At 52.1% G+C, this 25,098-nt stretch overlaps 1 protein-coding gene and 1 pseudogene across 1 annotated transcript in view; one reads left to right on the top strand and one right to left on the bottom strand.

The window, feature by feature from the left end:
- ADAMTS14 (ADAM metallopeptidase with thrombospondin type 1 motif 14) overlaps positions 1–11,113 on the top strand; it is a 33,151-nt gene extending 22,038 nt beyond the window's left edge. The window contains exons 11-21 of the mRNA XM_058029648.1: positions 460–635; positions 1,852–1,985; positions 2,865–2,988; positions 3,098–3,178; positions 3,329–3,492; positions 3,893–4,058; positions 4,753–4,885; positions 5,016–5,223; positions 6,420–6,546; positions 6,964–7,074; positions 8,236–11,113. Coding sequence (XP_057885631.1) covers positions 460–635; positions 1,852–1,985; positions 2,865–2,988; positions 3,098–3,178; positions 3,329–3,492; positions 3,893–4,058; positions 4,753–4,885; positions 5,016–5,223; positions 6,420–6,546; positions 6,964–7,074; positions 8,236–8,558 — 1,747 coding nt within the window. The 3' untranslated portion in view covers positions 8,559–11,113. The remainder of the gene's footprint in view (positions 1–459; positions 636–1,851; positions 1,986–2,864; positions 2,989–3,097; positions 3,179–3,328; positions 3,493–3,892; positions 4,059–4,752; positions 4,886–5,015; positions 5,224–6,419; positions 6,547–6,963; positions 7,075–8,235) is intronic.
- Positions 11,114–15,665: 4,552 nt separating this feature from the next.
- The window catches only part of LOC131086310 (microsomal triglyceride transfer protein-like), a 43,188-nt pseudogene continuing 33,755 nt past the window's right edge, over positions 15,666–25,098 (bottom strand).

The raw sequence follows: 25,098 nt of genomic DNA, 5'->3' as shown, positions 1-25,098 counted from the left end.
GGCTCCATGTTCTCAGAAGGCTAATTTATTAATTCAAGATACTATATTATATTAAAGAATGCTATACTATACTAAAGAATACAGAAAGGATACTTACAGAAGGCTACAAAGATAATTATGAAAATTCGTGACTCTTTCCAGAGTCCTGACTCCACTTGACCCAGACTGGCCAATAAGTCAAAACAATTCACATGAATCCAATGAAACAAGCACCTGTTGGATAAACAATCTCCAAACACATTCCAAAGCAGCAAAACACAGGAGAAGCAAATGAGATAATTATTGTTTTCCTTTTTCTCTGAGGCTTCTCAGCTTCCCAGGAGAAAAATCCTTGGCAAAGGGATTTTTCCCGAGAACATGAACCCCACACTGTGCCGTGTGTTGGGGCACTGAGCCGTGCTGGGGTTGAGCACCATTCCCTCTCCAGCCCTCTCACCAGCCACTGGGTTTGTTTTGCAGCCCAGCATACGGAGGGCGCCCGTGCCCGGGAGCCACCTACGAGTACCAGGTGTGCAATGCCGAGGAGTGCCCGGGGCCCTTCCAGGATTTCCGTGCCCAGCAGTGCTCCAAGCGCAACTCCTACTACACCCACCAGAACAGCAAACACTCCTGGCTTCCCTATGAGCACCATGACGGTGAGTGGTGGCGGGTCCTGGCAAAGGAGCAGCAGCCAGACTCCTCCAGAGGAATTCCTCTGCGTGGTGGCCATCACCCTGGGGTGGAGACTGTGCCAGCTGCACAGATGTTGGGCTGTGGGAAGCTCCGGAGCTGGAAACTGTTGTGCAATAAGCCGACATCAGGCAGGCAGCTTTTTAAAATCACGGAATCACAGAGTGGTTTGGTTTGGAAGGGACCTTAAAGATATTCTCATTCCCACCCTGCAGCCGTAGGCAGGGACACCTTCCACTAGACCAGGTTACTCACAGTTGGAAGAACACTTCTCTGGGCAACCTGTGCCAGGGCCTCCCCACCTGCACAACACAGAATTTCTTCCCAATACCCCACCTAACCCTGCCTTCTGACAGTTTGAAGTCATTCCCAGTCTTCACAAGCTGAAGGGTGCTTGTGCTCAGAATTAAATATTTTCCAGGTTGTTGCTTCTCACCATCATTCTCCTGTGGAGAACCTTTTGTACTCCTTCCAATTCTTACTGGAGTCTCCCTTACAAAACCATGCCTTTTCATATTCCTTTGTTCTATCTCCCATCCACAGCTTCTTTGGTTGGGAATTTATCCAATTTTCATCCTAGACAAAATGAATTTGCCTTCCCCTTGTAGAGAAAGCTTCCCACAACTTTATTCTTTCTTGTGGAAAGTTTCATGGGGTTAAAAGAAAAACCTTTTCAAATGATTTATCCAGGGCTTGATTTTGTACTCTATGGTTAAACCCCATTATGGGGTTTAATGTGTCACACCTTTCTCCTTGTCCAAAGTCCCTCTCCAGCTTTCTTGGAGCCCCTTCAGGCACTGGAAGGGGCTCTAAGTTTCCCTGGAGCCTTCTGTTCTCCAGGCTGAACGCTCCCAGCTCTCCCAGCCTGTTTCCAGAGCAGAGCTGCCTACTTGCATTGCAGCCTCATGTAGCATGACCTGTCCTTCCCTTAATTTCCTGAGTGTACCAGGCAAACGTGTAGGCTCTAAAGCTGCAAATGGAGATCAGCCACATGAATGTCCTGACCTTTGGAATTGTGGCTGTGCGCAGGGGTACAGGCTGAGATGAGTTTCTGCCTTCACTCACCCTAATGAATTTCCACAACCTCCTTTTTTCCCCCACCTCTCTTTTTCTCCCCCTTTCTACAACTCCTTTTCCCCCCACCCTCTCTTTTTCTCCCCCTTCCCTTTTCCTGTGCCACAGATGCTCAGAAGTGTGAGCTGATCTGCCAGTCTGAGGGCACGGGGGACGTGGTGTTCATGAACCAGGTGGTTCATGACGGGACCCGCTGCAGCTACCGAGACCCCTACAGCGTCTGTGTCCGGGGCGAGTGCCTGGTGAGGAGCTCCTGTGGGGCTGTCTCTGTCCTTTCCCTGGCCAGGAGGGAGCTCAGCCCCATGAGGGCATGGGTTTTTGTCCCTGAGGACCAAGCCCGTGTGCAGCAAAGGGGGATGGCAGAGCGATGGGCTGGGCTGCTGTCGGGTACCTGTTCCTGATTTCCCGAATTCTGGGATTCTGGCTGGGCCATCCCTGGGGGCTCTCCTGTCGGGGGAGACCCTCCTAGAGTGGTCTTGTGTCAGGAAGAAGAAACCCACTGGATCTTTTAGGGTTCTTGTTTATTGTTATCTTATCTAAAGTTTTGCATGCTGTCCACACCAGGCTCAGCACATTGTAAAAGCACCACAAAAATGGCCAACAATCTCTTGTTACAAGGTCTTTCAAAGCTAAATTGTCCAATTAAGAACTAACACCTAGATTATTTCCCTTTTTAGCCAAATAACTGATCCCCAAAAGCCTGCAATGCGGACTTTTCCACCCAATTACAAAATGCCACCCAAACCCATGAAGAAGGCAGAAGAAACCCAGGATGACACCCTGTGCCCTCCATCTTGCTTCCATCCACAACATACAAAAAATCCTATAACCTAAATTACCCACCTCAGTGATACACCTACCCTGCTCTCTACAATCTACTTCACACCCTAGTGGATTATTGTCTATTCTGGAGTTTAGGAAACTTTCTCCATGAATGAGGGTCAGAGTCAGTGCTCCCCTGGGGGTCAGGGCACCCCAGAGCAGACAGGGAAATATTCCCAGTGCTCTGGGTTTCCACAGGCCACAGGGCTGTAACCCTGGGCTGGGCTGCAGGGCTGTAATCCCTGGCTGGGCCTCAGGCATGTAACCCCCGGCTTGTCCTCTCATCCCCCGGGTGCCAGCACGTCGGCTGTGACAAGGAGGTTGGCTCCCTGAAGCAGGATGACAAGTGTGGGGTCTGCGGGGGGGACAATTCCCACTGCCGGACGGTGAAGGGGACATTGGCCAAGACCCCCAAGCAGCCAGGTGAGAGGCGTGGGTGGGCTTGGAAGCAGATTCACCAGCTGGATTCGTGTGTCCAGTTGGAGGAAACCTGCTCTTTTTCTTCCCTCCATCCTTCTTCCCTCCCTTTCAGGTGTTTTGAAGATGTTTGAGATTCCAGCTGGAGCAAGGCACCTTCAGATAGAGGAGATGGAGCCAGCATCCCACAGCATCGGTGAGCATGCCCTAATGCACCTCTCCCTTCACCCTTTCTCAACCCTTTTCTCATAATTCCCACCAAAAAGGGTCTTGTTGAGGTCATTCCCATCCTCCAAAGTGAGTGAGCAGAGGGAATGATATTGAAAATATCCCCTTTCTCCTCCAGCTGTTAAGAATCAAGCCACGGGGAACTTCATCCTCAATGCCAAGGGCCAAGAAGCCAAAAGCCAAGTGTTCATTGAGATGGGCTTGGAGTGGGAATACACTGTGGAACAAGGCAAGGAGAGCCTGAAAACCAGCGGTCCCCTGCACGAGGCCATCAGTGTTCTGGTAAGCCTGGCTGGCACTGGGGGGCTTGGGGACAGCTGTCACAGACAGGGGAGCTGGTTTGAGGTGTGATGTGGCAGGTGATGGAAGGAAGAGGCCATGTCATTAAATCCAGGGAATGAGCCAACGAAAAGCAAGGGGTGATGAGCTGTGCAAGGTAATGGCACAAGGATATGTTGCTGCATTTTGCTCTGCAGCAATTGCTTATGACTCCAAATCCCATTTTGGTTATGCTGGTATGTGGGGAATTAGAGGTTGGGTTCCCTGGACATGCAGGGAATGGCAGGTCTGCACTCCCATCCATCCCTGTGTCCCAGTTCTGGGCAGAGGCCACCTTGCCATGTGGTCCCTTTCCCATGGCGTTATTCTTCCCCCTCTCTGACTGCTCCCTCTGTGCCTGCAGGTCATCCCTCAGGAGGAGGAGGCGAGGAGCAGCCTCATGTACAGGTACATCATCCACGAAGACCTGCTGCCCATGATTGGAAATAACAATGTCCTGCTGGAGGAGATGGATTCCTACGAGTGGGCCCTCAAGAGCTGGTCCCAGTGCTCCAAGGCGTGTGGAGGAGGTACCTTCTTCTTCATAGCAGCCTACAGGGAATGCTTGGGGGGTACTTGGATATGGTAGAGGGTGTGTGAGCCCCTTGGAGCATCTCTGGCGTGGAGAAGTTGTTGCAAAGCAGTTCAAGTGAGCATTTTAGCCAGATTTCTTAGAGAAACAGCCTTGCATGATTGTGTGTGTGTACCTTTGTCTGTCTGTCCATAGACCTGCTAGGATTTTTAAATTCCTTGGCCGTTTTTAGCTGGATTAGAGCCAAGAAACAGTGATTTTGAAGATGATCACTACTAAAGTTTGCACAGAAGTAGGCGTGAGGTTTGCTGGTGAAAGCCTCATTTCCATACTGGGATCTGACCCTCAGATTGTGGGGGGCACCTTGTGCTCTAGGAATCAGAGTGGTTTGGGTTGGAAGGAAGCTTTAAAGGCCACCTAGTCCAAACCCCTGCCACGGGCTGGGACATTTTCCACAAGCTGTGTGCACTACACAAGACCTGGGGGACCCTGAGGGTGGGTCCAGCAGCCACACGAGCATCCTCACAAACCTTGGGTCCCACCTGAGTGGTGACATCTCAGAGCACATATATCAGCAGGATATGTGGAATATGCAGGATATCCCAGCAGGATATGATGCAGAAGAAAGATCTGGGGGATTCTGGAGAGTCTCCCCCACCCATCCCCTCACTGCCCACACTCTGCCCCCTCAGGCATCCAGTACACCAAGTACGGCTGCCGTCGGAAAAGCGACAACCGGATGGTGCATAGGAACTTCTGTGACAACAGCAAGAAACCAAAGCCAATCCGGAGGCGCTGTAACCTCCAGGAATGCTCCCAGCCCATGTAAGTCCTCTCTTAGTGGCCCAAGGTGTTCCCACTCGTGATGGGGGCAGTTCAGGGTTGGATTGGGAGCGTTTCCAGCATAAGCATCGCCTGAAACCCCTTCTCCTTGTCCATCTTTCCCCGCTGGCAGGTGGGTGGCTGAGGAGTGGGGCGCCTGCAGCCGCTCCTGCGGGAAGCTGGGGGTGCAGGCGCGGGCGGTGCAGTGCATGCAGCGCCTGCAGGACGGCACCAACCGCACCCTGCACAGCAAGAACTGCCCCGGGCAGCGCCCCGAGACGCGCCGGCCCTGCGGCCGCCTGCCCTGCCCCGCACAGTGGAGGACAGGAGCCTGGTCCGAGGTGAGGAGGAGGGTATGAGGGTGCTGTCTGGGTTTGGAAAGACAGGAGTCTGCTAAGGAAGGCAGGAGCCTCCTCTGAAATGGAGAATGCAAACCCTCCCCACCCCTCCAAATTGCTATAAATTTTAAATTAAGGGGCTCTCAGGCAAAAATATGGGAGCAGGAAATAACAGTTCTATTAAAGAAGGGAAGGAAAAAAAATTATATAATAAACAATGCAGTACACCAGAACAACACTGACAGAGTCAGAACCCAACCTGACACCCTGTGGGGTGTTGGTAGCAGTCCAATTGGAAATGTGGCTGCAGTCCTCCTGCAGTGTCAGGGGTGGTTCTGTTGGAGCAGGGTTCCTGTAGAAGGGTTCAGTTTTCCTCTGAAGATCCAGTGGAAGTGACAGCTGCTGTTCCTCTGGGGAATCCCATGGACAAAGCCATGCTGGTGTCTCAAAAACCTCTGGATTGTATCTGGGTAGCAATGCTTGGCTCCTCCCTCTGGGCAGAGCATCTCACAATGGGATGTTGTAGTTCTTATCAGCCATGCAGTGACATTCAATAGTCTGTTATCAGCAGGTGTCCCCTCCCAGGGAGGTGTGAATGTGGTCACTCAAAGAGAGAGATAAGGCAAACGGCCCACTTGACAAAAGATAATCTGCCATACAGATGGTAACTGAAAACATCTTGCATTGCAATCTTCAACAGGTGGGTGTGAAGGTCAGGTGCTTATAGGGGTCATGGAGTAGAATCCTAGACTGGTTTGCTTCAAAGGGAGCTGTAAAGGTCACCCAGTCCAACCCCCCTGCCATGGACAGGAACAGTTTCCATCCGACCAGGTTGCTCAGAGTCCCACCCAGCCTGGCCTTGGTGGAGATAAGGGTACAAGAGACAGTGATGTTTTCACAGAATGCTGGAATGGTTTGGGTTGGAAGGGACCTTAAAGCCCATCTAATTCCAACCCCTTGGTCAGGTCACCTTCTACTAGGCCAGATTGCTCCAAGCCTGGCTTTGAAAACTTCCATGGATGAGGGTACAAGGAAAAGTGAGAGGGGAGAGCATCCTTGTGCAGAGAGTGTGGGGGTTTGGGAGACAGGGAGGGAAACCCCACATCAGAAAGCAAAATCCACCTGAGGAACAGTCAGCAGCACATCCTGGGGGGCTGTGGGGGCTGTCACTGACTTCCTGTCTGTCTGTCTGGGCGCAGTGCTCGGTGACCTGCGGGGAAGGCGTCCAGCAGCGGCAGGTGGTGTGCAAGGGCAGTGACAGTGGCGCGCGCTGCGAGGGTGACAAGCCAGAGGCCATCCAGGGCTGCCACATGGCCGTCTGCCCAGGTGAGAGGAGGAGGAGGTGGCACTGGGATGGGGAATGTGCTGGTGGGGATCAACGCCCATGAATGCCTCCAGCCTGCTGTGGCTTCAGGGGATGCCAGTGGACGAGGTTGGGTTGAACATCCCTGATGTGGCTGGCAGAAAAAAAAGCTAAACGCCAACCAAAATATTTCCCTTCTCTGCTCTTAGCCCTGGCATTGACTGGTTTTGGGTTTTCTGGCAGTTTGAACTCGTGATGAGCTGGTGGAGATGGGCACCCTGGAGTTTATCTTGGGTGGGGTTTGAGGTGCATAAATGCTGGGTGCTTAAGGGATTTAATTTTTAAGGAGATCCTGCAAAACGAACCAAACACCCTCCCGAGGTGTTTTGAGTGCCCTCAGCCTCCTATGGCTGCTGGGCATTGTGCTGCTCTCTCTGCAGGGAAGCTCTCTGGCATCACCACCGGTGCTGATGCCGGTGACCACAGCACGACCAAAGGGCAGCGGGTGCCCCAGGAGGGAGCCAAAAACCCCGTGAGCAAGATCTCCTCCAGTAAGTGCTCGTGTAAGGGCGGTGCTGCCCAGGATACCCCTCCCGAGGAGCTGTGCAGGCAGGGCAGAGCTGGGAGCGCACCCAGCGCCGCTCCCGGGGAGCTCCAGCCACCGTTGCTGCCTCTGCTCCAGACCGCAGTGCTCCATTGCCATCTCGTGGCCTGCGAGGTCCTGCAGTGCTGAGCTCCTTTTGCCTCCCGGTTTTTATGCCCTTTCCTTTTTACTTTGGAATTTTTTAAGCAGGTAAATGTCTTCTGGTTTTTCCTCCTTGGAGTCCTTCACAGCTGGGGCTCAGTGCATCTTGGTTTGGAGCATCCCTTGCTCTCTGTTTTTTCTCCATGCACAGAATCCCTCAGTGCTTTGGCTTAATTTTCCAGGTCCCTCTTGCCTGCTTCCTATGTGGATAGGCAGCACCCTTGTCTTGGTTTGGAAAGACAGGATTCTGCTAAGGAAGGCAGGAGCCTCCCCTGAAATGGAGAATGTAAACCCTCCCCACCCCTCCGAATTGCTATAAATTTTAAATTAAGGGGCTCTCAGGCAAAAATAAGGGAGCAAGAAATAACAGATCTTTAACAGGAAAAAGGAAAAAAAAAGGATAAAGTAAACAATGCAGTACACCAGAACAACACTGACAGAGTCAGAACCCAAGCTGACACCCTGTGGGATGTTGGTAGCAGTCCAATTGGAAATGTGGCTGCAGCCCTCCTGCAGTGTCAGGGGTGGTTCTGTTGGAGCAAGGGGGTCTGTAGAGAAGGATGTATTCTTGCTCTGAAGATCCAGTGGAAGGAGACACAGCTGCTGTTCCTCTGGGGAATCCCGTGGAGAAAGCCGTGCTGGTGTCTCACAAACCTCTGGATTGTATCTGGGTAGCAATGCTTGGCTCCTCCCCCTGGGCGGAACATCTCACAATGGAATGTTATAGTTCTTATCAGACATGCAATGACATTCAATAGTCTATTATCAGCAGATGTCCCCTCCCCAGGGAGGTGTGAATGTGGTCACTCAAAGAGAGAGATAAAGCAAACTTGACAAAGGTAATCTGCCATACAGATGGTAACTGAAAACAACTTGCATTGCAATTTCCCTTTGGGAATCCCATGGGAGGAGTGCAGGGCTGGGAGCCCAATGCCACCTTATTTTGTGCTGCTCTGTCCCTCTGCAGGGGAGCCTTGCCTCGGGGACAAGTCCATCTTCTGCCAGATGGAGGTGCTGGCTCGCTACTGCTCCATCCCTGGATACAACAAACTCTGCTGTGAATCCTGTGGGAAGAAAGCCTCCTCCACCACTGGCTCACCCCCTGCCACCAGCATTCCCCCAGGATCCACCACTCCCAGCCCTGCTCTGCCTCTCCTCCCCTACACCACCGCCCCAGCTCGGGGGGAGCCTGCTGGGGACCCCACTGTGGCACCTGGGCAATCCAGCAGTGCTTTCCCAGGGGAGCTGCCAGCCCCCAGGGAGCAGGGAAGGGGCCAGGGGGCCAGGTAACCTGCTCAGAACCACCTCCCTGTGAGGCTGGCTAAGCCTTTCTCCCCTTCCCTCCTGTTCTCTCCACCTTTTTCCTCTCCCCCGACTTCCAGCAATGGTTTTCATGGATGGCACTGCCAGGCTTGGGAATGACCTGGCTCCACACCCAGAAATTGCTGGGAAAACCACTAATTTCCCATGGTCCTGCTTGCCCTCCCAGCTGTGCCATGGTGCTTTTGGACAGTGCTGTGGGAAAAAAAAGGTGGAAAAGAGCAAAAAAAAAAAGCTGTGGGAACACAGGCTGCTTCCTCCCAAGGTGCTAAAAAGATGTGGGAGGGACATGGCTTTAATGTTGCATTTTCCTTCCCCCTGCTCCAAGCAGCAGCACAGGATGTGCTGGACAGGAGGGTCCTGGCTTGGTGGTTCAGCCCTGGAGCTTGGGGAGAGCAATGGGAGGGTCCTGGGAATCTGGTGGGGAAAAGTGGAGGGGAGGTGCTGAGGTGAGGAGTGGGGAAATGTGGGGAAATCCCAAACTGCTGCTTTGGGCTGTCCCTGGTGGGGTAGAGAGTTTGGGAAACGTGTCTGGGGGAAGGTGGAACGTGCCAAGCACAGAGCTGCTTCTGTCCTGGAGGCAGGAGATGGTCCAGGAGATTCCAAAGTGAGCAATAAGAGCCACAGGTCAAAGACCAAAAATTGGTGTCAAAAATGCCTGTCACCTGGGGGTGACTTTTTTTTTTTAGCCAGTACTGCCCTTGGCCAGCCTTGAGCTGTTATCAATGCCCAGGATCACCAGGATCACCTTGGGCCCAGTGCCTCTGGGGCAGCAACAGCTTCCAGGGGGAAATGGGGAGCCAGGAGTGGATTTTAGGGCAGTCACAAAGAGAGGAGGGAGCCAAGGATTCATCTGCATCTCTCATTGCTTGGGAAGGGGTGGAGAGGGGGTGATTAATGCCGTTACAAATTATTGTGCCAAGTACTAAACGTTTGCACAGCACTTTAGGAGCCTTGGGCTGCCCTCTCCTTGCTGGGTGTTGGGCCAGCTCTGGGCACAGGGTTTGCCTTGACAAGTTTCAGTCCTCAAAAACCTCCCACAAATGGTGTCCCTGAGGGGGCTTCCATGGTTTTGGTACTTTGGTACCTCTGGGTGCAGTGGCAGGGGAAGGTGGGGGAGGAAGTTTTGGGAATGGGGAGGTGGAGCCCCAGGAAGGCAACGCTTGGCAGCCAGACCAGTTTGGCATTGTAAAGAGGGATGTCCTTGGCAGCACATGCATGGTGTGGGTGCTGGTCCTGAGGCTGCTGCTTCCCTGGTGTCCAAGGAGTAGGATGGGGCATCCCTAGGGACAGTGTTTATGAGCTCTGCAGGTAGCCAGGCCTGGCTGGTGAGGTGGCCTGGGTGATTTTCCCATGGATTGTGCCAGAGTTGAGGTGCTTGCTTTGCCTGAAATGGATGGAGGCCCCTCTGCATTGCGGATGTTTCAAGTATTGGACTCTTCATTGCTCCCCCAGAGTTTCCCCACACTCTCCTGCTGCTGAGGCACAGCTGGATGAGCTTTTTTCCAACTCCTCTTGAAGCACCTCAGGCTGGAGGTCCTTGGCCTCCTGGGTGCTGCCCTTTGGCCTTAGGTGGGCATCCCAAAACCTGGAACAAAACCCCCATCTGTCTGAGCCACACAGCTGGCACACGTCCCAGGAGTGGGCACATGGAGTGCCCAGACACAGGACAGGCAGGGATTGGCACCCACAGGGCATCCCATGGGATACCAGGGTGGGGTTCATCCCTTGGGATGCCTCCACTTCTGCTGTGCCCCTTGCCAGCCCCTCCACGGGAGTGCCAGCATTTATTTATTGTGCCAAAGATAACGCTTTGTTTGCTCTGCAAGGAGCATAACAAAAAGACCTTCTTTCCCCCAAAAAAATGGGCTGTGATGGCCTTCCTCCGAAATTCCCACTGCTCCCCTCCCTTCCTTGCTGGCCTAGGCTTTGGTGCTTTATTGCTTTAGGAATATTTGCAGTGGTCCCTCCCTAGCCCTCAGGGCAGAGCTGGGGCTGGGCACTGACCCAGTCCCTGGGGGTGTCTGGGCAGGGGGCTGCACTGCGGGTGCTGATCCTGACCTCAGGATCACCTGAGAGCTGGTGGAGATCTAAAGCAGGCTGGGATAGCCCCCCCAGCAGTGGGGGTGCTCTGGGGTGGTGGTGCTGCAGGGCTGGCACCCAGCTCTGCGCGTCTCCTGGAGTGCTTTGGGCTGGAAGGAGCTGTAAAGCTTACCTGGTTCCAGCCCTCATCACCTTCCACTAGCCCAGGCTGCCCCATCCTGGCCTTGGACAGTTCCAGGGATCCAGGGGGATTTATTCCAGCTGAAGGCAGACTGAGCTTGGGTGGCTTTGCCCTGTTTCTGGTCCTGTCTCCAGGAGGAGAGGGTGACTCTGGTCTCTGCACCCTCCCAAGGCAGGTGGGTGCATGGAGTCGTTCCTGTGCTGTAACCTTGTCCAGTGTTACCTTGATGTATAAAGTTTTGTACATATGAGATTCAGAGCTTTTTAACTTTTAATATTTATTAATTTTGTTGGGTTCTTTTTTTTTTTTTTGAACTCTAACATAATGTATAAAAAATAAAAATAAATCCACATAAAAATCTCTTGCTGTTGATCTATTTTGGGGATGTGTGTGTGGAGGCGGAAGTAAGAGCATGACCCATATATGGTTGTTGAAATGGATTTACTTTGTGTTACTTCAACCCAGTTCCTCCTCTTTATCAGCCAGAATTTCACATTGCTGATTTGAGGAGGAAGAACATCTCTAGAGGTACATATATATAGATATCGCAGACATCTTTTATGAAAAATCCTTTCCTTAGGATTTTTCCTCCAGAGAAGCTGGAGGCCTCTGGAACGAAATGTAAACATTGATTATCTGCTGCTGTGGAATGCAACAGGTGCGTCTGTGATTGGCCCATGTTGGATGTTTGTAATTAATGGCCAATCACAGTCAGCTGGCTGAGACACAGAGCCCCAGCCACAAACCTTTATCATTCTTTATTTTTCTATTGTTAGCTAGCCTTCTGATGAAATCCTTCCTTCCATTCTTTTAGTATAGTTTTAATGTAATATATATAATAAAATAATAAATCAAGCCTTCTGAAACATGGAGTCAGATCCTCGTCTCTTCCCTCATCCTGAGACCCCTGTGAACACTGTCATATATAGATACAGACACATGAATAGTTAAACCAGTGCAAAAATAAATATTGATGTGTCACTGGTTCAGGCCAAAAAGAGCCCCTGATGCAATGGCCAGGTAAAAAATGTAGAGAGGTGAAACCAGGGTAGGGATGAGGCCAGAGGGAAGTGTCACGGTGTGTTTGGGCAGCCCCCCTTTTCCTGTTTGATGCCAAAACCCAGTTCCTGTTGCTGGGGTTTTAGGGAAACTCTCTGAAAGGTTTGGTGCTGCCTCAGTTGTCCCGGCTCATGGATGCTCCACTCCATCCTCAGAGCAGCAGTTCCCTCTCAAGGACCACTCCTGCCTTGCTTCCTGCCCTTTGCAGGCAGGGCAGGGCTGGGAGGGGACACTTGGGTGGTCCTCAGGGCCACTTTTTATCAAGCACCATGGTGGCAATGCCCAGCTGGTGGCACCTGCATGGGAGGGAGGTGAGAGCATCATGGCTTTGCCCTCAGCGGTGTGGGAGCTGCTCTAAAGTCACCTCACTCAAATTGGGGCTTCCTGTGGAAACTTCAGGTGTTGGTGATTTACTTCACTGTGATTGACAATTTACTTCATTGGTGGCCATTGGTGCTGCTGTAATCCCTCAAAAAATCCTTTATTTTCCTCTTTCTTGTTTTACACCCTTTGAAATGTCTCCTGCAGCCCTCTGGTTCTCAGAGTGATGGTGGAACCACTGTCTCTTTCAGTGTAATGAAGTCACTCTGTCCTTTCCCTTGTGTTTTTCATGGCCCCTCCCAAAAGGTGAAGCCCAGACGGCACCAGACCATTCCTTAAATCCCAGGCACACTGGATTCCTCTGGATCTTTGCAGTGCCTGATTTTACAAGTGCTTTGCAAACCCTGCCTGGATTTTACCATGGAAAAACTCTTCCACCTCTCTGTTGGGTGCTTCCCTTCCACACAGCATCACTACAGCTCATCACACCTTCAGCTTTTTAGGCTGCAGCAGCCACAATATTTGGGCAAGAAGGGATTTTTGGGTTTGTAAGGGACAGGAAAGGCTTGCAACTGGTGTGGTTGAGGCTTTTCTTGCTGGCATGGCCAGGCCAGTCCAGTCCAGGCTGGATAGGTAATGGGGCAACTTAGTCTGATGGAGGATGACCTGCCCATGGCAGGAGGTGGAATGAGATGAGATTTAAAGACCCTTCCAACCCAAACCAGTCAGGGATTTGGGTTCTGTGAGATGGGGCAGAGCAGGTGCTTGTCCCCACCAGAACTGGAATTACGGCTGTGTCTCACCTTCTTCACTGCTTATTTCCCTGCTGCAGTTATTGCATCCCTCCCATTTCTCACACTCTTGGCCAGGACTGGAGTGGGTGGAACAGTTTTCTAGGAAAGCTTCAGCTTTCTTTCCCATGGCTTTTGCCAAAGGATTTAACCTCAGCCTTGCTGGCTCAGCTCAGCCACTTCCCTGCCTGACTCACCAGCCCTGGCCCTGAGCTTTCCCTCCAGCTTTTCCTGCAGGGATCTGCTCATGGCACAGCTGCTGTGCTTTGCTGCTGTGTCCTGTGCAGCTTCCCAGCTGTGTCCCTGCACTCCTGACAGCTGGGCAGGTTATAACAGCACCCTGCCAGCTGCTGCTCCTGGGATGCTCCAGACTGATTCCCCTGTGGCTGTCAGAGAAGTTGTGCATGTCCCAGGAATGCCTGCAGGGATCCTGGTGTGATGTGCATGTCCCAGGAATGGCCTGCAGGGATCCTCCTGTGAGGTGCATGCCCCAAGGCAGCTGCCAGCCCTGCAGTGGAGGTTTGGGATGTGCAGCTTCATGTGAGGTTTGGTGCTGTCACAGTTCAGCGCTGGGATTTCCACCGCTGCTTTGGTGAGTTATAAACTGATTTTTTAAAATTTTGTTGTTGTTGTTGTTGTTTTTTTTTTTTTTTTTTTTTTTTTTTTTTTTTTTTTTTTTTTTTTGTGGAGATTGAGGACTCTCTAGGGGCCAGCAGTCAGGAAATACAATTTGCATTTCAGGCTGCCTAGGAAGAGAGAGCAGTGGCTGATCAGAGAGAGCTCTGTCCAGCACTTCAGAGCTGCTTCTCCACTAAATTCCCAAGGAGAGCTGATCCTCACATTCTTTCAGCTGCATTCCCTCACTCTTCCTCGTGATAGTTTTGTCTCTGCAGCAGCTGGAGCAGACAGACAGACAGACAGGCAGACAGGCAGACAGTGTTTTATTGCCCCTATTGGAGGGTGGTGTCCATGTGCTCTCCTGAGGGCTGGAGGGGATGTCCCGGCAATAAGAGTGACTTGCAGCGGCAAAGAAAACACAGAAAACTGCTTGTGCTGGCAAGATTGGATATGGAGGGGCTTGACAGCTGGCCTGCAAGCAAAGCTGAGTTAATAGAAAAAATAACAATTAATGATTTTCGAGTGTATCCATAGCAAGGAAGAAGACAAAGCTGTCAGCGTGTATCTTAGAAAAGATGCATGAGAATTTTTGCAAGCTAGGCTATGAGCATAAGTAGATGTGTATGTGCCTTATTAAATTTCTGTAAAACTTTTGCCAATTATATTGACGTTAATTGCTTTGCACCAATGAATACAGTACGTTATTGTGATGTAGTTAATGACTTAATATCATGCTTTGTTAAGAGTGTATAAGCTGGAGAACACGCAGAATAAAAAAATCTTATTTCTTTTTAGACCTTAATGACATGTTTGTCAGGTCCGACCTAAAGGTGACACCTGGAGGCAGGAGGGGACGGCATTGCCACCCCGAACCCGGCTCAGGGCGGTGAGGGCTGCCCAGGGCCAGCCCTGGTCCATCGCAGAGGTCCCTGGAGCTCCTGTGCCGCTCGTGGGACATCCCTGGGAGCCGGAGCGAGGGTTTGGGATGCGGCTGCAGCCGCTGGAGGTCACTGCTGCTCTGCAGCTCTGCACGGAACGCGGCTCCTGGAGGGGCCACAGGAGCGCTGCGACATCCCTGGGAGATGGATGGACAGAGGCTGCCCTGGGGATCCTCACCAGCAGTCACACCTGGCACTCCAACCCCGCCCGATTGTCCCTGTCCCTCGCTGCTGGATGGAGGGACTCTTTGGGAGGCTGAGGGAGCTGGCAAGGGGCTCAGCCTGGAGCAAAGGAGGCTCAGGGGGGCCCTTGTGGCTCTGCACAACTCCCTGCCAGGAGGGGACAGCCAGGGGGGGTCGGGCTCTGCTGCCAGGGAACAGGGACAGGACAAGGGGAAAGGGCCTCAGGCTGGGCCAGGGCAGGCTGGAAATGAGGGGAAATTCCTTCACAGAGAGGGCTGGCAAGCACTGGAACAGGCTGGGTAAAATAAATTCACATCCAGGTCCCTTTCTACCTGTCCAAACTGAGGGGACTCCATTCCAGCTCTGCGGGCACAGTGTCACCTTTACTGGGGACCTGGGGCTGAGAGGTCCCTTCTGGGAGGGTTAGGAGCCATTGCCAAGGAAATGGGTGACTTCACCAAAAGGCCCATGGTCCTTCATTGCTGTTTGAGCATCTAACCAGGACTGGAAAAATAAAATCCTTGGGAGGGCTTGGAAAACATCAGGATTCAGCAGGACAGCAAAGCTGCCAGCAGCAATGCAAACTGGTGAAATCTGTATTCAGATGTCCTCCCCCCTTCCAAAGGGTCTGGAAACACATTCCCAACTCCAATCCCAGCTACAGGACCTGGTCCCTCTGGCAGGGTAGGTATCCTTTGGGACTAGGAGTTCAGCTGATTTGGGGTAAATATCAGCTGGATGACAAATCCGCCTTTGTCAATCTCTAGAGGAGGAGGAAGAGGAAAGGCAGCAGCCTAAATGCAGACCTAGAAAGCAGGTTCTTGCTGGAAATGTCTCCTCCTTCTGCCCTTCCATGTGTCCAGGACAGTTACGAGTCAAACAGAGACAACATGAAAATACAGAGCATTTATTTCTGTACATAACCAAAGCACTTGTAATTGGAGTCTCCAGATGGAAAACCAGGCAAGTCTCCTCCCTGAACCCGGAGACTCAGTGCTAACATTTCAGGCTCATAATTAACAAAAGAATATATACTCCATATCCCTCTTTTCTTTCCTAAAAAGCTTGTTTTGTAGCACACACACCACAATAAAAGAGCTAAAAAGGACTTCCAACGCACATTATTATCAGGAAGGAATGGAGAAATGCTGCTTTTTCCTCACCAGCACTCTGATCCTGGAGGTGTTGGGTGGGTGGACGACAACAATTCAGCTTGGGCAAGGAAGGTCATTTATTCCCTCCACTGGGGACTTCCAGCTGGCTGCAGATGTGTCCCCTCCTGACAGCTTTGGTAAACAGGGAGAAAACTCAGCATTTTGGGATGCAGTCCTCCAGGAGGGTTTCTTGGGCTCTCAGGAACTCATCCACTTGCAAAACAAGGCTGTTTTTCATGAGGAAAAGCTTGGCTTCCAGCAAGGCCCTGCCCCATGAAAGGGAGGAGTCCAGGAGGGGGAAATCTGAGCCTTTGGGGTGTGAGGGCAGGTTTGGGGGCACGGGGTGTGTCTGTTCTTCAGCAGCTCCTCTTGTCCTTCCTCATCATCCTTCTGGTGTCCTTATTGCAGCATTCTCCTCATTCAAAGGTGGTTGTGGAGGAGAACCCCGAGGTGCTCTGGCTCCCTATTCCTTTTCTGCAGCCAGCAGGAGGTTGCAGACCCTGGAGTTGGTTTGGTGCAGGGCAAATTCCCTCCCGGGCACGGCGCCGCGCCGGCTCCTCCAAGCGGTGCTGCTCCGGCTCCCGGCAGACTGGGACACTGAGAGCACTTCCCTGTGGGACAGAGGGACAGCAGCACGGGCAGGAGCCTCTGGTGGGGGTGGTGGATCTCACCCTTCTCCTCCCAGTCACCATCTCCTGATGGTCTCCTGTGTCACTATAGGACACGGAACAACACGAGCGCACACACCGCTGCTCTCAAGGTGAAGAAAAGGGAAATTTATTTTCTGACTCCAACATTTACAGATTTCTAAAAGTGACAGTGGATTGGAAGGTGACAGTGCCACCTCTCCAATGACACTGGACAAACCAACAGTCTATCAAATTTCTCCTCTTCTATAAAAGAATGCAAAACAATCAGTTATTTACAGAAAGTGTGTGAGAAAGTTTGCTACAAGAATGTCAACATCAGAAGGCTTAGAGAATCTTAAAAAATCAGAGCAACACTTATGGATGATTGTCGCAGACATCTTTTCATGAAAAATCCTTTCCTTAGGATTTTTCCTCCTGAGAAGCTGGGAGGCCTCAGGAACAAAATGTAAACATTGATAATCTGCTGCAGTGGAATGCAACAGGTGCATCTGTGATTGGCTCATGTTGGATGTTTGTAATCAATGGCCAATCACAGCCCAGCTGGCTCAGACAGAGAGTCCCTGACAGCTGCCTTTGTTATCATTCCTTTTTACTATTCTTAGCTTAGCTAGCCTTCTGATGAAATCATTGCTTCTACTCTTTTAGTATAGTTTTAATGTAATATATATCATAAAATAATACATCAAGCCTTCTGAAACATGGAGTCAGATCCTCATCTCTTCCCTTATCCAAGAACCCCTGTGAACACCGTCACAGATGAGGCTTCCACTCATATCAGGAACTTGTGGTGCCCTTCCCTCATCCCTACCAATTCCCACCCAATAAATGCAACCATTAATCCTCTCCTCTTCCCTCCTTTCTCTCAAGCCCACCAGGAGGTTTCTGCAGGATCTGGTGCTACCTGTATGGGACCTGCTCCTCTCTCAGCTGCAGGCACATGAGCACGGGGCTGCTGGAAAACCTCAGCTTGGTGTCAAAGTGGATGGAGGTCTCCACCTCTGTCTGGCTCCTCAGGGTGGCTTGGAGCAAAGGGGAATCCAGTTCTGCCTGGAAATCCATGGCAAGGCTTCCCCTGGGAGAGAGAAGCACGTAGGGTCTGGTCACAGAGCAATGGCCTGAGCTGGGCACCAAACAACTCCATGAACACCTCAGTTAGAGGTCTGGCCATGGAAAATTTCTCTGTAAACATCAGGAAAGGCTGATGGACCCACCAGGAGAAGAGCAGGGAGCAGTGGAAATCCACCCTTGTCCCCCAGGTATTCCCATTCCCAGAGCCAGGCTGACCTGGCATTGACGCTGGTTTTCAGCTCCTGCTCCCAAATGCTCACGTCCATGTCAGCTGAGATGTCCAGCCCCAGCCCACCCTGGAGTCTGACGGTCACTTGGAGGCCAGACTGCAGAGGAATGACCTGGAAGATGGAAAAGGCAGAGCTCCCTGTGGCCAGGCACTGCTCTTGGATGAGTGTTGGCACCAGCAGGGCCTTGTGGCTGCTGGGAATGTCCATCCCAACCCTGCACCTCAGCCACGGGTCTCCCATGGCAGAACAAGCCATCCCACCACTTTACCGACCCCAAGACACATCTGGCAGTGCCACCTCACTCTCAGATCTGTGTCTGTGCTGTGCAACATCCACAGGCTCAGTTGGGATGTGCAGACAGGCCACTGCTTCCTCCCCAGCCAGTACCTGGTGATGGTCCATCAGCAGGAGGTTGCCCCTGACCACACTGGTGGGCTCTGCACTGCTCAGCAGGACCTTGCCCATCAGGTCTGTGTATCCCTGGAAGAAGACAATTGGCCGCAGCTGGACGTCAAAGAAGGTGGCTGCCATCCCAGCCATGAGCTCTGGCTCCTCTTCTCCTTCCGAGAGGTTTTCTCCCATCATCGACTCCATCCCTTGTGCTTCCAAGGTCACCTGGAAGACAGAAGTGGACAGGAGCAGGACATCAGTGATGGAGTGACTTGGGCGAGGCATCCAAGCCATCCCTGAGGTGCCACTGAGGCATCCAAGCCATCCCTGAGGTGCCGCTGAGGCATCCAAGCCATCCCTGAGCGCCCTGAGGTACCAGTGTACATCCAAGCCATCCCTGAGCACCCTGAGGTACCAGTGTGGCATCCAAACCTTTCCTGAGTACCCTGAGATACCAGTGTACATCCAATCCATCCCTGAGGTGCCACTGAGGCATCCAAATCATCCCTGAGGTGCCACTGAGGCATCCAAGTCATCTCTGAGGTACCACTGAGGCATCCAAGCCATCCCTGAGCACCCTGAGATACCAGTGTACATCCAAGCCATCCCTGAGCACCCTGAGGTGCCAGTGAGGCATCCAAGCCATCCCTGAGCACCCTGAGGTGCCAGTGTGACATCCAAGACATCCCTGAGCACCCTGAGGTGCCAGTGAGGCATCCTCTGGTTTTTGGGGATCAGGGGCTCCCCTCTCCAGAGCAGGAGTCTGGTTTCACACCAGCGATTTGGGAATTTGCCTTTTTCTGACACAGGACGTGCTGAGCACAGAGGTGAAGCACCACGAGGAGGTGAAGAGGGGACACAGGGACAGCAGTGGCACCCCTGGGTTGTGCTGTCACCCCCCTGCAGCCCCCAGCCCCTCTCTCAGTGGCACCTGAGCTGCACGGAGCCGCTGGCCGTGGCTGAGCAGGGAGAAGTCGGAGACGCTCTTCCTCAGGAATCCACCCTCCAAAAACAGCAGGTCCAGCCCAAAAGTGGAGGTCAGGTCCTGGGTGACTGAAGGGCAGAGAGATGCCCATGAGCACCCCTGGGTGTCTGGTGCAAGGGGTGCTAACAGGATGATCTTTAAGGTCCCCTCCAATCCAAACCTGTGGTACCACTCTGCATCTTCTTTCATTCTTGCAACACTCAAATGATTCAGCATTGCCAGGTTGGGTTTTTTTTCTCCCTTGCTATTCCACCTACACTGACCCTCTGCAAGGCCAGACTGAGCTAATTTGAAGGGGGACAGAAATGAGGGGTGAAGAATTCAGCAGATATTTAGCAAGTGCTGCTTTTTGCAGTCTCTGAAATTTGATTCTTTCTTTTAAATCTCAGGGCAAGAATCCTCCTCTCTGAAGATCTTAATAAAAATACAAAAGGAACTTGTCAGGGAAAGCACGGAAACTCCCACCAGCAACCTGCTGTTGGTTTCATTTCCAGCTGAAGTTCCTCTTTCAAACCAGCAGGATTTGGCAAAAGTTTGTGTTAGAGAAGGGCATGTTCATATCTCTGGTACTGGGGGACGTTCTCAGAAACCTCCCTGAGATTTTGGGGCATTCTACAGACCTGGATCCTCCTCTGGAGCTGCCTTTTCCCACCAACCCCTCCTTTAACCCTCTGAGGGGACCAAGGTGTCCCTTGTGCTGTCACCTGCCAGAGGCCCTGAGAAAGAGGAGGAGATGCCAACTTTGGAGAAGAAGTTGTAATTGTTGATCCGTGGGTCTCCCATGATGTCTTTCAGTATCTTCCTGGAAAAGAGAGGGAAAGGATGTGTCAGCACTGGGAGGGAGCGAAGGCAAGAGGTCAGTGGTCCCTACAGAAGGAAATATAATTTGCTAAAGTGTTTCTCAGGGTTGCTGACTGCCCAGAGCAGCGTGAGGAAAAAGTGAAAGCTTTAGATGTAGGCTACCCTGGAATTCCATTTTCCTCTGGATTATTAGGATAAACCAGGCAGATATTTTTCTGCAGCTTTTGCTTAGCTCTGAAAAATGTGAGTGCTTGGTTTGTTCTGTGCAGACAGGAAGATTATTGCAGGCACAAATTGTGCACTGCCCTGGGAGCCAGAGCTTCAGCCTCCAAGGACTCTGCTGAAGCCACAAGCCTGGGTCCTGCTGCCATGGGGCAGGATGACAAAATCAGGTTCTGCCTGGCTGTGTGACATCTGCATCCCTGTTTTTACTCCAGGGATATCCAGGCAGCCCCCATGAAGTGATGCTAGCACATTTTAGAGATATATTGGTCCAAACCCCAGAGCTGGATTGAGGAGGAGGAGGAGAAAAAGGGGATGCAGAGCAGAGGGAAAATGTCCCCGTGCCCTCAAGCCCCACCTTGCCAGGTGGTGGTGGTCACGCAGGCTGTTCTGCACCTTCAGCAGCAGGAACGTGGCCACCTCTGTCTCCATCTCAGTGGTGGCCAGCAGGATGTTGATGACATCCATGGGCAGGGGGTGGTTATCCAGGAGGATTTCTGCAGCTGCCAGGCGACAGGTTTTGTCATAACTCTTCCTCTTCTGGTGGAAAATCCTCCTCATCACTTGCTTCACCTGATGGGAAGGGGTAATTGAGAGTGAAGGGCACCCCAGCAGCTTGGCTTTGAGTGGGGAGGGGAGCACCAAGCCTCACACAACCTGCTCTCCTACCTTGCTGGAGACGTGGGGAGCGGGGAATCGCTGCAGGGCAGAGGTGGCAGCGGTGGTGACAGCCGTGGGACCGCCCTCAGCGTGCTCCAGGAGGGTGGGGATGGTCTCAGGGAGCCTTGCATTGCCCAGGGCCAGCAGGGAAATGACCACCCTGGGCTCCTCCTGGGCACCTCTGAGCCCCCCGAGGATGGTTTCCACCCCACGCTCCACCACCTGCTCGGGATTTGCAGGAGGAGAGGGGAGTGAGGGACAGGAGATATTCTGGGCACCCCTGGAATTGGGGGGTGTCCCAAAAAGCCAAGTGTGAGGGACTGCAGAGGACCCACCTGCAGCCCACAGAGCTTCTGCTGGCACAGCTTGCCCACCAGAGCGCCCACAGCAACTATTCCTGTCTCCCAGATCTCAGGTGCCAGCTGCCTCCCATCCAGCTTGTCCTGGGCATCAGGAAAGGGGTAACAGGAAGCAGGGAAAAAGAAATTGGAAAAAAAAAAAAAGAAAAGAAAAAAGAGATGGAGTTTGCTTTACTTCTTATCTCGAGCAAGTCAGGTGTCACTGGCTGGGGGCTGTGTACAAATCACAAACAGGACAGGGCTGCTGTGGAATGTGATTTGAGCTGTTTTGTTTTCCAGCATCAGTCTCATTACATGGTTATGACAATGGGAAGATGCCACTAGCTCACATCCCATGCAGCAGGCCAAAAAACTTAGTGTTACAACTTATAAGTAAGTTTTTTGAACAATCACACAAAGCAAAAGCCCATTGACAGTAGTTCTATCCAATCACCATAAGCACACGTACCTTTGGTTAAAACAATTCTTGCTTATTTCAAACACAATACCTGCTGGTAAGCCTTAAAACACAAGGCACAGAGCTCCATTATCAATCTTTGAACTCCCTAATATCTTGCTAGATAAACTTTTCTGTAGCTTAGGGAGTTATTCTAGACAAGCGTTAACACACAGACCATTGTTCTATTTGTCCTTGCTTTTCTACTGGTTAAATAATTTTTCTGCTGACCATTCTCATGGCTGCTGCTTAGCTCTAATCACAGTTCTACTACCTCTGGGGCCTGCCTTTTGCAGCTTTCCCAAAACCCTCTAATTTTGTGGATTCCCACAGTCAGGGAAAACTAGTTCTTACCTGCCTTGAAGGAGGCCATGCATGATTTAATTGGATAAAATGTTGTGGCTCTGAATTGAGATTTTATTATCTTTAATGCGCTGATACAAAGCATCTTCTGCTGGATTCTTTTCCTCTGGAAAGCATCTACTCCCATCCCATTAAATGCCCATGAAACAATCCCATGAGCAGGAAAATCAATTTCCACAGAAACGTTTCCCTTGTTCCATGGTGTGTGGATCCATCCCAGGATGGGGAAGAGGGGGAGATGTCCATACTCACCAGGACGAGCTGGAGAAGCTCTCCTGAAGGCCGGGGAGAGAAAGCTGCTGCGTAGAGAAACTTCTCCAGGAGGGATTTGGGCTCCTGGCTGAAATCCAGGAACTCTGAGAGCGCTGCCAAGGAAGCCACCGACTGTGTGGCCACCGCTGCCTCCACCAGGAAGGGGCTGGAGCAGGAGGAGGGAAATCAGCAGAGGCACAGCCCACAGAAACCCTGCAGTGCTTGGACAGGACAGGCATTGGGAGAAGCCAGAGAACACTGCCACTAGCCAGGATGGAGGAGCATGGAGAAGCTGCCATGGAGCAGCACCAACCATCCCCGTCTGTCTTGCCCAGTGCTCGGAATTTTGGAGCCACAGCTCCAGGGGCTCTCACCGTGCCTCCTCGGGGGCTCTCCTCAGCAGCTGCAGCACATCCCTCTTCTTGGCACTGCGCAGCATCTGGATGAGCCTCTGGAACTGCCAGGCTGTCGCCACCCTCGAGGTGTCTGTTCTGACTCTCTGCCTGTCAAACGCCTTCAGGAAGGCTCTCAGCTGCAAAGGTGAGGTTTGTTAGGGGGGGATTTAGCCTCTTTTCCCATGTTATCACAGGGTAACATTTGCACCAAAGCAGCCCTTCCAAAAGCACCACTGGGGTTTAACCCCAAACCCCACGAGTGCCCAGCCTGAGGGGGAGTTTTGGGGCTCAGCAGCATCACTGACCGACGGGCAGTGGGTGCAGACCCTCCTGAAGGGCAGGCTGGCCATGCCCAGGGGCTGGGGCCGTGCCCCCGTGCCAGCCAGCACATCCTCAAGGCTCTGTCCAGACACCTCTGCCAGCCCAGGCACTGCAGGAGACACCAGCTGGAGCTGCTGCCTGCGAAGGGAGAAACAGTCAGTGGGAAGTTTTGTGGTTTCCACCCTCCACGGCCAGGGGTTGGGATCATCCCTCACCTTGAGCTGATTTTGATGCCAGAGTGGGATCTCAGGGCTGGAGCCACCACGTGGCTTTCCTCTGCCAGGACTGACTGCAGCAGGCTGTCCCTCACCACGTACTGGCTTCTGCTGGAGGGCTGCCACTCCACTCCAAAAATCTTGGGAAAGGAAAGGCAATGAGGAAAAAAAGCAACCTTTTATTCCCCTTGCCCTCTCCCCAGGAGATTTCTCTCTTTACATTAGCAGGAAAAGAACTTTCCAGCCCACCAAGTCACCTACTTCACTTGCAAAATGTAGGAAAGGAAAATCCATCAGAGCCCACCTTCTTCCCAGGTGTGGGAGAAGGCACCACCAGGTGAGGACCAGCAAGGGGATGCTCCCAGCCATGGCTGATGCAGGCAGACAGAGGGGTGACACCACAGGGACTTGCACAACAAGGAGGTCTTGAGACCCCTGCCAGGGCCTGTGGGATCTCCATGGGAATGTCCATTTTTATACTGCATTCAGTAGAATTTGTATATTTTCGAAAAAACCCTTAAATTTTGGTTATGGCAGGTATGACTGCATTAAGACCCACGGGATTTCCTCTGTTTATGTCAGGGCTGAGCACAGGCTACTGCTTTCAGCAAAACAGAATCCTGTCAAAATAATCCCCCATGCAACGAGACCCAGAAACCATCCCTGCATCTGCAGCTTCCCAAGCAGGATCAGCTGACAGCTCAGAATTGATAACAGGAGCAGGGATGGGGTGACCCAGAGCACCTTTGCTGCTCCTTCCCACCTCGAGACCCTGCTGAGGGATGCTGGTGCATCCCACTTTGGGGATGGGTCTAAGAGTCCCATCCCAAGCTGGTGCAGAAGGCTGAAGCCAGCTGGGAATGGGAATCCAAGCCCACCTGCCAAAGGATTTTAGGGGTGGCCCTGCTGAGCCCCCCACAGTGAGAGCAATGGACTTGCTTTGTTCATGGAGGTGAATCCAGACTTTGGCTTCGAGCAGCTGAGGAGATCTTTGGTCTTGGTGATGGAATGGTTGGACACGGTGTAGGAGACCTGGCAGCTTCCAGAGGCATCTTCCTGAAAACAAACAGGAGTGACCACGAGTGTTAAACACTCTGTGGAGAGTACAGACACAAAGGCCAACCCAGCAAAGAGAACAGCAGCTAAAATCCAGAATGTGAGGCAAATCAGAGGGTGGTTGGACAGATCCAAGCCCATCTTTGTAAATTCAGGCTCTAAATTAAGATTTAATTAAGCACCTCAGTGACTGCATTTGGGGTTCTGAGGTTATTTCATGTTGCTCACAGGTCATTCCAGCTGGCTGCTGGCAAAGCAAATCCTGTTGGCAGGAATGCTTGTGGAGTTTTCCCTCTGCTGTTCCTACTGTCCAGGGAAAGGCTATGATTTTGTAAGGGGTGCCAATTGCTGAAAATTGGATTATTTTATTTTAACTCTTCTGCCTTTCCAAGAGTCACCCTTGCTCACAGCCCAGTTGGAGCAGCAGACCCAATGTTATTTATCCTGAATTTTGCCCCCTCTGCTGAAGCTCGTGGGCTGGCTGGGCTCCAGGGCCAACTCTCCTGATCCCTCTCTGGATTTTGGTCCCAGCTCTGGACCTACCTCCACTGTGGTGCCAGCATGGGGCTGAAGCTGGAACAGACTGGTGATGCCTCATTTCAGGTTGGAGATCAGGATGTTTTCTGCTTCATTCCCGTAGAAAGCTTTGACCTGGGAGGGCAGGAGGGGGTGCCTGGCTGAGGGGACATCTCTGGGGTCCCTGCAGGCTCCCTGCTGCCTTCCCTGGCAAAAGGGAACCTGAAAACACCCTGCAGACCCCTGAGGAATTTTCTCAAGGAGGCCCTTATCCCTCAATAGCATGAGGTCTGTGAATGCAGG

This window comes from Melospiza georgiana, chromosome 8 (assembly GCF_028018845.1).
Source record: "Melospiza georgiana isolate bMelGeo1 chromosome 8, bMelGeo1.pri, whole genome shotgun sequence".
Classification (NCBI taxonomy): Eukaryota; Metazoa; Chordata; class Aves; order Passeriformes; family Passerellidae; genus Melospiza; species Melospiza georgiana.
Note: the sequence above shows the minus strand (reverse complement) of the source record. Positions and strands in the feature narration are given on the sequence as shown.